The sequence below is a fragment of the Acomys russatus genome, chromosome 32 (assembly GCF_903995435.1).
Source record: "Acomys russatus chromosome 32, mAcoRus1.1, whole genome shotgun sequence".
Classification (NCBI taxonomy): Eukaryota; Metazoa; Chordata; class Mammalia; order Rodentia; family Muridae; genus Acomys; species Acomys russatus.
The window spans coordinates 44,953,675-44,966,839 of record NC_067168.1 but is presented as its reverse complement, the minus strand read 5'-3'; the positions used below and the strand labels follow the sequence as shown (position 1 = coordinate 44,966,839).

Genomic DNA, 13,165 nt, shown 5'->3' with positions numbered 1-13,165 from the left:
GCACAAGGAATTGAGTCTCAGAAAGAAAAAAAGAAAGGAAGGAAGGAGGGAGGGAAGGAGGGAAAGGGGGGAGCTTTCTCCTTCCTGCAGCAGGGTCGCAGCTTTGTGCCTTAGAGGCTGCAAAGCCCTAGCTGGTATCGCCATCCTCAGGAGCATGGGAAACCACAGGGCACAGCCACTCCGAGCAGGCTGGCTCCCTCTACCCTCCCTCCCCCAAGACCTAGTCCTTCTCCACCACAAACCTCAGAAGTGAAAAAAGCATGAGGTACAGATACAGGCATGGTGACTCATCGAGGATGTGCAAAGAAGGCAGCAAGAGCCACATAGCTAGGCCTGAGCCTAGACTGGCCTCAGGCAGCCAGCTGAGATAGCGCTGAGAGTGGACGGAAGTAGATGGAGGTTCCCTTCCTCACAGATGCCCTCCTGACTTTTTCTAAGAGGGATGGGACCTCAATGTAAATGACTCGTGGTGGCAGTGCTCGCTGGAGAGGCCAGAAAGGACACACGAGAAGCAGATGAGGAGAAGAAAGGAGCTAGGCCAGGGCCAAGGGCAGGTTCGCTGGAGTGGACATCAGCGTGTACCCCTTGGGACGCAGCAGAGCATTGAACGGGTCCCCTGTGCTGTCCTACCTTAAGGCCTGTGGTGACTACCCCAGCTGGCAGTTCACTGTTCTTGTAGAGGGGCCAGCTAAGCTGCAGGTTCACAGTGATAGGGCAAGGTGATCTACCTACCCACCCACAGACCTCTGGCATTACCCACAAGTGCCCATAGCCACAAAGCACAGTCACTCACAGGCTGCCAGATGTCCTATAGCAGTGGTTCTCAACCTTCCTAACTCTGCGACCTCATTGTAAATCATAATGTATACTTGGAGGGAAAGGGTTACCAAAGGGGTCGCGACCCACAGGTTGAGAACTACTGACCCGGAGCCTCTCTAGGAGCCAAGCCAAGTTATTAAGGTCTAGGGGCCAAGGAGAGATGGTTCCAGCACTTTGCCCTCACCGCAACACCTGTGTGAGCTGGGTGGGACACATGGGCTGTTTGCTAGCATGTTCTCTGCATGTCTGACGTGCTGCTGTGCGCCTGTGTCTTGGTTTTGATTCTCTTCTGGATGTGTGTCCTGTTGTTCCTCCTCCCTTGTCTGTTTTGTCCAAGCATTTCTTACCCTTGAGTTCTCCCAAAGCCCCTCATCTCCCACCATCCCTAAATCCAGCGGGAGTCCTGAAGGCCAGCCTCTGCTCTGCCCACCCTCCATGGCTATGAGCCACTTTCATCTCAGATTCTCAGGGTGTGCAAAGAGGGGGCCATCTGGACTCGTCCTAGGCTCCCCTAGATGCTAGGCTCTAGGTGGAGGCTGGTCCTCAGCCCACGATCATCCCTCCCCATCCCCCACAGACCCCCGAGGAGAGTTACTCAGAGGGTAGTACCGCTGACATGACCAACACCGCCGACCTCCTGGAGCAAATCCCGGACCTTGGGGAGGACGTCAAGGACCCCGAGGAGTGCTTCCCTGAAGGTACTGGACAACCCTGGACCACACCCAGAGGGGACAGGAGATCCAGGAGTTCCTCAGCACCTGGGCCGTGCCATGCTGCACCCTGAGCTTTACCATTCTCCTGTGATGTGGGTCATAGCAGACATCAGTAAGGGATGCTAGCACCATGTTTGTGGTGTGGTGGGCATCTGTGAGCCGACTTAACCCAGGTTCACCACTCCCTGCACAGTCATTTCCTGTCTACCCATGTGGCTGTGGTGTATGGCCATGTTGGTGACCGGCACCTGCAGCTTTGCAGACAGGTGCATTGGGAGTGGGGAGTCGGGGGGAGGGGGCAGCTGCAGTGTTGACGGCCACTTAAGGCTCCACCATTGCCAAGGCTCATTGCAAAGATGCGGTGGATCCTGGGAGATAAGCATTTCCAGAGCTCATTTCCTGAGGGAAACAGGCTGGCACCCATGCCATTCCTAGCCCTGCCCCCCCAGCTCAGTGCAGCCAGCTTCTTCACAGGGCATTTGCTGAGTGCGGAGAGCCCTGACAATCCTCCTGCACTGTGATCCCACACCACGTACCCCATCATTACCTTTCTCTCGGCTGTTCCCTCAGAGAACCAGGCTTCTGCCAGTCCTTTCTCTAGGCGTTCACGGGCCCTGTTCCCCCCCCCCCCCCAGGCTGTGTCCGACGCTGTCCCTGCTGCACAGTAGACACTACGCAGGCCCCGGGGAAGGTCTGGTGGCGACTGCGCAAGACCTGCTACCGCATTGTGGAGCACAGCTGGTTCGAGACGTTCATCATCTTCATGATCCTGCTCAGCAGCGGAGCGCTGGTACCTCCTGGGGATGCAGGGCTAGGTGGGGGGCGGGGCTGGAGGAGGAAAAGAGGGCAGCTAGAGCACCTGGTCAGAAAGTAGGGCTGTCCTCTGTTGGAGTGGCGCTCCCCAGGCCCCTGGATCAGAGCAGGCTCAGAGGCCTCACACCCACATCACCTATGGAACAGAAGGGCTGCCAGGTGCCTGTGTCTGGCCCACTGACTTGTTCCATGAAAAGGAAATTATTTTCTCTGGATCACCAGCCTCCCACATTGGAACTCGTCCACCAGGCCTCTGCGTGTGACATGCTATGAGGCCATTAGACTACAGCCATGACTGATGGGGCAATACTGGCTCCACACCCCCCATGGCTTCACATATTGTCACATTCTGCGTGACAACAGAATGTTGCTTCTATGGCAACACTCATCACTTACCCCTAATTCAAAACTGGTATGTGAACACAGGCAGTCAGATTCCCAAGCCTGTGGCCTTGACCTTTCCTGTATCTGATGGTCTTTTCTAAGCTCTCTGTGCTTCTGGCCTCGGGGTCTTTCACTGTAGTTGGAGGAAACCAGACTCATCAGGTTTGAGATGTCAAAGATCAACGCAAGGTAGAACAGAATAAGAATGGAGGACTCTGGGCAGTTAGGGAGGACTCCCGGGAATAAGCAAAGAGGCTCACAGTGGGAGACAGCCAAGGAAGAGCAGTGAGACCCTCCAAAAACTCCCCATGTGGCTCGCAAGCACCAGGTCTGAGCCTATAGGCCTTCTACAAAGACGGGGTAGCCCTGGAGATGGTTCAGGAAGGAAGGTGCCAGTGAGCAGGGATGGGCATAGTCCAGAGGACGTGGGGCACAAGCACTTGCGTTGCTGGCAACATGATGGGAGCACTCAGATGCCCCTCCCTGCTTTAGGTTGGGCCTGGAGCCACAACTTGCAGCCTGCCTGCTGTTTTACCATCAGCAGCTTGAGCCAAGTCTCCGTAGGTTTCAGAGAAGTATGATTTGACAATATGTTAACAAGTTTTGTTTTTTAAACAGCCACAAAACAAGGGCAGCCAGAGCCATTTAGTCTGGGCTGTGCAGGAAAATCTCAGGCTGGCATAAGTGAGGAGGAGTTTTGGCAAGCATCTGGTAAATCTAATCAGGGTAGACAGCCAAGCACTGTTGCTAAAAAACCATGTCAATGATATATTGGGAAAAAGAAGTCTGCATGTGTTATTTAAAGTTAAAAACTTGCTTAACGGAAAGCAAACTATATCTCTTCCAAAGTGCTGAGGGTGGTGAAGGAATTAAGAAAACAGAGATATCACAAAAAAGAAAACAAGAAAAGCAACAATGAAGTGTTAAAAAAAAACAGAAAAGTATACAGCAAAGCAAAATCAAGCATATCTTAATAATAAATGTAACTGGATAAAATTCACTTTTTAAAAGGAAAAGGACTCTCTGATCTTGAAAAAAATCATCCACGTGCAACAAAGTGACTAAACATGAAACAAAATTTAAGCTGGTTGAAAATCTTTCATTGCAAATGCTTGTGTCCTTTGCTTATTCAGGATCTCCAACTCAATAGAGCTTGTAGACCCCATCACGATAGATCAATAAAGCATCCTTTGCTGTTTGCATCGGGGGAAAAAAAAAAAGAAAAGAAAAGAAAAGAGAAAATGCTTGTGTCCAGAAGTGTTTCAGATTTTAGAAATTTGGGCATTTGAGACTGTTCGCATAAAATTACTGGTGGAGCAGCCTAAACCCAAATGTCATAAATGCTCGATACCTGGAATTCTGGTGTCATGTCAGTTCTCAAAAAGTTTCAAATTTCGCTAGGCAGTGGTGGCGCATGCCTTTAATCCCAGCACTGGGGAGGCAGAGGCAGGCGGATCGTTGTCAGTTCAAGGTCAGCCTGGTCTACAAACTGAGTCCAGGACAGCCAAGGCTACACAGAGAAATCCTGTCTTGAAAAACCAAAAAATATATATATATACATATATATAAGAAACATTTAACTACTTTCTTGATATTAATCATTATTTAATAATAATCTTTAAGTACTTACTAGTATAATTAATTATTTAAAAGAATATTGGTTGAATATAAAAGCAAGAATTGAGGCCAGGCATGGTGGTGCACACTTTTAATCCCAGCATTCAGGAGGCAGAGGCAGGTGGATCTCTGAGTCCTGTAACAGGCGGGTCTACAGCGTGAGTTTTAGGCCAGGCAGAGCTGCACAGTGAGAAGAGGGGGGGGGTGGTTGAGAATGGGGGAGGCTTTAAAATAAGGCTGGGAGATGGCTCAGGGGTTAGAGTGCTTGCCACGCATGAGCCAGGACCTGAGTTTTAATCCCTACCACCCACGTGAAGCTGGGCGTGTTAGCATACCTGTGTAATCCCAGCACTTCTTCAGCAAGATGGGGGAGGTGAAGACAGGAGAACCCCTGAGGCTCATGGGACAGTTAGCAGCAAATTAGAAGCCCTGTCTCAAACAGTATGGAAGGTGCCTGACACCCAGGGTTATCTGTGGACCCTCCACATGCATATGCCATGTTCACACACAGGAATGTACACACACCTACATACTAGACATATACATTGCACAAGCACCAAAGATTCTAAAAGACAATCATAAACGGGCTGGGGAGATGGCCTAATGGCGAAGAGCACTTGTTGCACTTGCTGAGGGCCTGGGTTTGATTCTCAGCACCCATATGGTGGCTCACAGCCGTCTCTAACTCCAGTTCCAGGAGTCACTGTGTTCTCTCTGGAGGTACAAGGCATGCATGTAGAACATAGACACACATGCAAGCAAACACTCATAAAATAAAATATGTACATAAACCATTAAAAAAATACACATAACATAAAAAAATAATCATGATAAAGTGGGGCTGAGGCTCAGTAAAACAGGACCAAGTGAGGCCCTGAGTTCACTTCCCAACGTGGCAAGAATATAATGAAATTAATAACACTTTTTATTACTTGTGGCTAATATGGTCACATAGGGAAAAGCATAACCCACTAAAAACATCACATGGGCCGAGGAGAAAACTCATGCAAGCCTGAGGACTGAATCCAATTCCTGGAGCCCATTTAAAGGTGGAGAAGGAGAGAGCCACTCAACAGGCGTGTCCTCTGACACACACACTGACCTCTACACACATGTCACACACACGCACACTGTGCACACGAATCACACAAACAACTTTTTAATTAAGAGAAGAAACAAGCTGGGGTTACAGGTGTGCACCACCGTGCCCAGCTTACACCCAGCTTCTTGCTGCTCTTGCAGAGGCCTAAGTTCAGTGCTCATCATGTCTGGCAGCTTACAACCAACCATAACTCCAGCTCCAAGGGATCTGACGCCATCTTCTGGCCTCAGTGGGCACCGCACTTACATGCACATACAAATAAACACATGATTAGAAGATTTTAAAAAATTGATAAGTAATTTCAAAGCAAATGTTTAATGTAGCCTATAAGAATCACATTGCACATGTGTTTGCACACATGCATATGCACACATTCACACAAATGTCATCCAAATGTTAGTGCCTCATTCTTGTATGTTCATGAAGTTGGAAATGCCAATTTTGATCATTTCTGTTTTTGTTTTGTTTTGTTTTGTTTTGTTTTTGTGAATTTGTGTGGAGCTCTGGAGTTCAAGCCCAGAGCTTTATGCATGCTTTTCACTGAGCTATGTCTCTAGGCCTGTGTGAATCCTAAGAAGGATTTTTTTTTAACTTCAGAAAAAAAATAAGAACATAGATATCAGTAGATTAATAGATCTCCACTTTTATTTTGAAGCCTCTCAGGTCCATCTGAGGGCCTGGACTGTACCACTGTGCCGCTCACGCAGGCCCAATTAGCCACACGGAGGCCTCAGCTGTGTGTCCCCAGGCACTGCAGCAGCACTCCTCCCTGGATCAGAGCAGAGGCCCTGAAGTCAGACACGGGCCCAGGGGTGACAGAAGGACGCAGCTCCCTGGGATCCCTGGTGACATGTTGCCTAGACAGGGAGACTCAAGGCACAGGCTAGCTGGAGAGGAGAAGGAACAATCAGAAGACCAGAGGAGGAAGGGCAGCCGGAAGCCCCAGCAGTGTCCCAGTGGCTCAGGAGAGATGCTCTAGAGATGAGGAAAAGCAGGGGAAATCGTTGTCACCTTTAGTGTGCTGGGACAGGTGCTCCCAGGGCCTCAGCCATGCCAGGCAAGGGCACTGGGCTGAGGTTACACGTTTGGCTTCTAGATTCTGAGGAGAGCCTATTTGTTCTGGGCGTCAGAGCTTGGATTGCTTTAATGAAAAGTCTGCTTTGATTGGGCACATTGGCACACTCTTTAATCCCAGCACTCGGGAGGCAGAGGCAGGCAGATGTCTGTGAGTTCCAGGCCAGCCTGGTCTACAAAGAGAGTCCACGAGACAGCCAGGGCTACGCAGAGAAACCCTGCCTCAAAAAACAAAATTTTTTTTAAAAAAAGAGGAGAACAATAAAGAAAATTCTGCTGTGAACCCAGTGTTGCTAGGTTGGTTTGTTTTTGTTTACTTAGGTGTAGTCATTATAAGGGGCTCCTCAGTCGTTGTTAGAGTGGAGTCCAATATAAACTCCCATGGAAAATGGTAAATATACAAGATAGTAGAGTGAACACAGACATGGGGGAAGCCAGAGCAGGTCTGCGCGCTGACCACGGACAGCTGTGGACCCACCCCTCTCTGCCTTTAAATGGGCAAGTTTTAGAAAGCTTAATTTAACTGTTTTCCATCTTATTTACTTAATTCAAGTTACTTAGTTATTTTGTCTCTGATGGGAATCGAGCCTAGACCTTCACACACACTAAGGAAAGACTGAGACCAGAGGCACAGCCCAGCATTTATTTATTACTTTTTATTTTGAGGCAGGATCTCAAAAAGTTCCTCAGGCTAGCCTTGATAGCTCTTCCCACCCCGCCTCCCTTTGTCTTCCCCCGGTTGCCCTCTCCTCTCCGCCACCCTGTCTGTCTCTCCTCAGCTAAGACCGGCCTTGTGGTCTTCATGCCTCGGCCTCAGTTGGGATCCCAGGCCTGCCTCACCAAGCCCATCCGGGAAAGCGATCTTAAAACCCATGCTGGAAATGACGCTTGCTCTTTAGTGTGGACAGAGCTCATCCTGCCCAGCTAGCCACCTACAGTGAGGGCAATCTCCTGGCCCGCCCATGGTTGGATGAAAAGAGGCAGGCCTCCCTTCACCAGTGCCTGGCCTCAGTTTCCCCCACTGCGGAGCAACAGCTGTTGCTGGAAACTGTGCCCCTTTCGAGGTGAAGTGCTGGGTGTTGGCCTGGCCTCTGAGCCCTCCCGTCTGCCTTGCCCACAGGCCTTCGAGGACATCTACCTGGAAGAGCGGAAAACCATCAAGGTACTGCTGGAGTACGCTGACAAGATGTTCACCTATGTCTTCGTGTTGGAGATGCTACTCAAGTGGGTGGCCTACGGCTTCAAGAAGTACTTCACCAATGCCTGGTGCTGGCTCGACTTCCTAATTGTGGATGTGAGTGGGCACGTGGCTGGGACCTAATCGGTAAGGGGCTTATGGCAGTGCCCAGGATAGAACGACTGGGCCAGGCAGGCTCACCATGCAGAAGGAAGCCAGGAAGAAGACAACTGAGAACAGAGGCCTGCCTCAGAGCAGGGTCTGAGGGAGACAGGCAGGGAGTGGAGATCTGTTCAGACAGGGTCCTGGGCCAGGAGCAACAGCTGGGCATGCTCTCAGGATGACCAGAGGGAGGATGTGAGCAGACACTGCTGTGTTGGAGTCCTCCGCAAAGGCAGGTCACAGTGTCTCAGGCCCACTAGCATAAGGACTGCCAGGGAGCCTCTGTCCGAGCCCTCACAGGCTATGGAAGGATAGTGGGTAGATGCAGAGTGAGACGGGAATCTTGCCCCCCCCCCTTGGGAAGGTGGTCCCAGCCATGCCACTCAGCCTCTCCAAGGATCCTCCAATGGTGAGTGGAGCCAGCATGGAAGCTAAGCTGGGTCCCCCTCAGTGCCCTTTGGCCACCCCTGCCACCCAGGGCTTCCCAGCTTAGAAGAAATCTCTGGAATTTTCAGCTGCCTGCTCTGCACAGCCCTTCCCACCTGCGCCTCTGTGGAACCAGCATAGGGCAGGGCTCCAAGTAAGACCTTTGGCATGATGGGGTCCACAGAGGGGAAGTGTGGGGAGAGGCTGGAGGGAGCAGAGAACAGAGGCACCTCCAGTGTCACCTACCCCGGCCTAGGTCCTTAGAAGATGTCAAAACGTTAGGAAGTCCGGCTTAAGGGAAGTGCTGAAGTGCCCCTGTGTCTGGGGCTTGTATGTAACCCAGGGCTGCCCTTCCCTTCCCCCAGAACAGACTTCTCTGGGAGAAGAGGAGACCGACTCCAAGGTCGGACTTGAACCCAGACTTTGTCTCTATTCTGCCACATGAGGGAGAGCAGGGACAGGGTGTCCTGGTCCAAGGGGTTAGTGGTTGTAGATACATACAGCCGTCTCTCTGAAGGGCCTACAGTCATGACAGCATTGGCTTGCCACAGGCCTTCAACGCTAGCGTTCACAGGCTCATAAAGAAGAACTGGCCTGCCAGTCTGAGCCGGACTGAGAGCCTAGCCTGCCTCTGGAGCTGTCCCTGCCTTTCCGCCCCCTCTCCACAGGTCTCGCTGGTCAGCCTCGTGGCCAACACCTTAGGTTTTGCCGAGATGGGTCCCATCAAGTCACTGAGGACACTGCGTGCGCTGCGACCTCTGAGGGCCTTGTCGCGATTTGAGGGCATGAGGGTAAGTCCTAGCAGGTGGAGGACAGTGGGGCATACCCCCCAGCTGCCCGGAAAGCTGGATGCTCTCCTCCCTGACCCTGAGGGGTGTGGCACAAACTCTCCAGGAAGGGTTCCAGTGCTCCCCATCAGGAGGGAGTCACGGTCTCACTGACACCCAGGCCCATCGGCACCGCGGCCCTCTCCTGCTCTGCCACGGGGCCCACCTCCCTGTGTGCCACTCTGCAGGCTGGCCTGAAGTCCCTCACTTCTGGCAGTCACAGGCTGCCTTTCCCATGTCCTTATGTGACAGTGAAGGGCAGTGTAGCAAGAGCCAAGCAAGGCACTGTAAAGGAGGCTGTGTTCTCACCTTCAGACGACGGTTTGTAAGTTCATGGCTTAGCAAATGCCTTTTTGATCCCATAGACATTTGGAGGGACCACATTTTACCAAAGAATGTGAGAATAGAAGGCAATTTTAATATCTTTTAAAAAAATGTACGTGTGTGTGTGTGTGTGTGTGTGTGTGTGTGTGTGTGTGTGTGTGTTACACTTGTGAGCATGGGGGCCCATGTGCCATTTGGAGATCAGAGGACAACTTTCTGGAACCGGTTTGTCCTTCCACTCTGGGTTCAGGGGACCAAACTTATGTTCTCAGGCTCTTACCAGCTGGCCCATCTCCGTAGCCCTGTTTCTTTTTTAAAATAATAATTTTAGTTATCATGCAAAGTAACAGATTTCTCCATGACATTTTTACATATACTTAGTTCCTGCTGGTTCCCCCACCTCCCAGCTCCCTGCCCCCAGCCCTCCTTGTCCCCTTCTGTCCCCTCCCATTTCCATATCATGTTTGTCTGTTCCCCCTCCCCACACCTCTCTCTTAAAGCCTCTCCCCAACCCCCTCTCACGGGCCCCTTTCCAGGTCTCCACCCACACTCACTCCCACGTACATATACATATATAAAAATTAGAAGCTGGATGCGCAGACAAGAGGGAACAAACAGTATTTGTCTGTCTGAGCCTGGGTTACCTCGCTTCATATTTTCCAGTTCCATCCATTTTTATGAGACGAATTTTAAAGCCCTCAAGAAAAACAGCCACGAAGGCTGGGGAATGTGCGTCTCTAGCCGAGCGTTTGCCTCAGTGTGTAAAGCCCTGGGTGTGACACCCTGCCTCCAGCACCGAAAAGGAATTAGTTATGATAGTCAGCAAGAAAGAAAGGGTGTGCGCGCGTGTGCGTGCATGTGTGTTGACATACACAATTCTTTAGGACTTCAGAGAGCAATGTGTATCCATCTCCCTACCTCGGCAAGGACCAGCACAGAGTTCATCATTACTTGGTGCCTGTGAACCTTGCCTGCACCACCAATTACACTGCTTAGTCCTGGCGGTAACCCACCCGCAGGGAGTAATCGGACCAGAGTTAAATGTGTCTTTGGGAGCCAAGGACACTTGATTCCAGAGGGACACAGAGTGATGCTAGGTGCCAGGAATGCCTCTGATGTGGCTGCTGGCTACAGTGCCAGCCAAGGGCAAACTCTCTGCAGAAAGCTTGGTGCTCTAGGGAGTATAGTTTCCCACCTGCTCCAGGGCTGTGCTGTCTACTTGAGAATGCCGTCCCCTATCTCGACAGCAGACCCTCTGTGCTGCAACAGAACCCACCCAACTTCACCCCCATCCATGTGGTAGACAGATTCCTGGCTCCTGGGCAGCTAGGCGTGGACCGTCTTTGGACCGCACGCAGGTCCCCAGATCTATCGGTCAGCAAGCCACCTTATGGTGGCTCAGGACGACTGTGAGTGGTCAGACAACAGCCTGCAGACATAGCACGTGGGTCCCCCGGGGAGGTTCGGGGAAACCATCCTCTCCCGGCAGCAGCAACCCTAAAATAAACCAAAAGTTTGGCACAGAGAACGTATGGACCTGGGGGACCAACATGGCCCAGAGCCTTCCGCTATGGATAAGCCTGTCCTTCCCAGTAGACTCCCAACCACTGCAACTACCAGAGACCCTGAGCTATGAAAACTGAGTCCTGTAGACCATGGCTGAAAGCAGAAGAGGGCCGGGAAGGGAAAAGGCTGGTGTGCTTTGGATGCCCTCAGCTGTTAGGGTGTGGATGAAAGGGCTCTTGGTTCCCTCTGCCTTCCCTCACTCGCCACCAGAGCTGTAGAGGCCGCCTTGTCCTCATGACTGGAGCCCTAACTCCCACCCCCACAGCCACATGTAGCCCGCAAGTGTTGGGGGGGGGGCAAAGTCTTGAAAGGACAACCCCAAGAACCAGGTCTCCTCTCTGTCCGTGAGGTGGTGGTCAACGCGCTGGTGGGCGCCATCCCGTCCATCATGAACGTCCTCCTCGTCTGCCTCATCTTCTGGCTCATCTTCAGCATCATGGGTGTGAACCTCTTCGCCGGGAAGTTCGGTAGGTGCATCAACCAGACCGAGGGGGACCTGCCTCTCAACTACACCATCGTGAACAACAAGAGCGAATGTGAATCCTTCAATGTAACCGGAGAATTGTACTGGACCAAGGTGAAAGTCAACTTTGACAACGTGGGGGCTGGGTACCTGGCCCTTCTACAGGTGGTAAGTATGGGAGACAAGGGTCCCCTTACTCCACTGGTTCTTCAGAAATACGTCCCTCACCCTGGGGTGTGCAGGAGCGGCACAGTGGGATCCCTGCAGTAGGGTCACTGAGCCCCAAGAAGCTAGGATTCCAGGGACAAGGCTCCTCGGGAAGTCACCAGAGCCTCAGTTCTAGACTGATTCTACATTGTCCAAGGTGGACTGCATGGGCCCAGCACGAGATAGGACCAATCCCCAGCTGTCCATCAAGTTGACCTCTGTAGGTGGCACAGGCTAGCTAGAAAGGATTACTGACCCGCCAGGGACTGAATTGTTAGTAAAATTGTGACTGACCACCCTCGATCATAAAATGCTATATGCTGTTTAAAATAATACATTTGGGATGGCGATGTAACTCAGTGATAGGGCACTTGCCTGACATATGCAAGGCCCTGGGTTCGAGATCCCCACCCCCCCAAAAGGAGTGTATCTGCTTCCATCTTTGATGTGCAGGTCCTCTCGGTTGTCCATTTATGTTATGAGCAGGATGGTGTAATGGTTATAACACCCGCCATAAAAATCAACCCATGGGGCAGGGGAAAATGGCTCAGCCAATAACGTGCTTCCGCACAGGCATGAGAGTCTGAGTTCAGATCCCAGGCACCCACATCGTAAGGCAGGTGTAGCGGCACATGCCTGTAAACCCAGCGCTGGGGAGGTGAAGCCAGGAGGATCCCTGGGGCTTGCTGGCCAGCCAGTCTAGCCATATTGGCAAGCTCCAGGTTCAGTGAAAGGCCTCATCTCAAAATAAGGTGGAGGGCTGGTGAGTCACCTTAGTGAGTAAAGGCGCTTGTCACTAAGCCTAATGACCTGGGTTCAATCCCCAGTACCCACGTGGTGGAAGGAGAGACCCAGGCTCTTGCTCTCTGACCTCTACGTAAATGATAGGTATGCACACATGTACATACAGACACACACACATACACACACACACACAGAAACTCCTTTAGCACCCACTACCATGGCTCCTCTTCCTAAGTCCTAGCCAAGACTACATAAAGACTCCCCTGCAACCATGCAACCAGAACCCAACCCAGGCAGCTGTCCGTCCCTGCGGCTGTCCTCAGTGTCAGAGCCTTGGAAGGAAACTCCTCCTTTTAGACTCAGGACCTCCCACTTTTCCAGTCCAGACCTCATAACCGTAGGCGGCTCCCCAGCAGTCTCCAGAGCAGTTCGCTACCTCTGTTCACAGCTGAGAGTCTCACAGCACGGGATGCTCACATGGCTTGCGCAGCTGTGTTGCTCAGCTTTCCATGACTGTAATACATGCTCGAAACGAGGCCTCACTTATAAGAATGTTGGCTTGCGCTCACTCTATGGACGCTCCACTCTATGATAAGTTGGCTCCTTTCTTTGGGTGCATGGTGAGGCAGATCATGGCCAGTGTGGCAAGTTGTACTTCACGGCCAAGAAAACCAAAGGAAGGAAGGAAGGAAGGAAGGAAGGAAGGAAGGAAGAAAGGAAGTAGCCCCACTGTCCCCAGTAAAAGCA

General features: G+C 51.6%; 1 protein-coding gene across 1 annotated transcript in view; it reads left to right on the top strand.

The window, feature by feature from the left end:
- Positions 1-13,165, top strand: part of Scn5a (sodium voltage-gated channel alpha subunit 5) — an 88,278-nt gene that overhangs the window by 65,026 nt on the left and 10,087 nt on the right. The window contains exons 19-23 of the mRNA XM_051140000.1: positions 1,397-1,517; positions 2,168-2,322; positions 7,643-7,816; positions 8,956-9,078; positions 11,354-11,635. Of these exons, the coding sequence (XP_050995957.1) occupies positions 1,397-1,517; positions 2,168-2,322; positions 7,643-7,816; positions 8,956-9,078; positions 11,354-11,635 (855 nt within the window). The remainder of the gene's footprint in view (positions 1-1,396; positions 1,518-2,167; positions 2,323-7,642; positions 7,817-8,955; positions 9,079-11,353; positions 11,636-13,165) is intronic.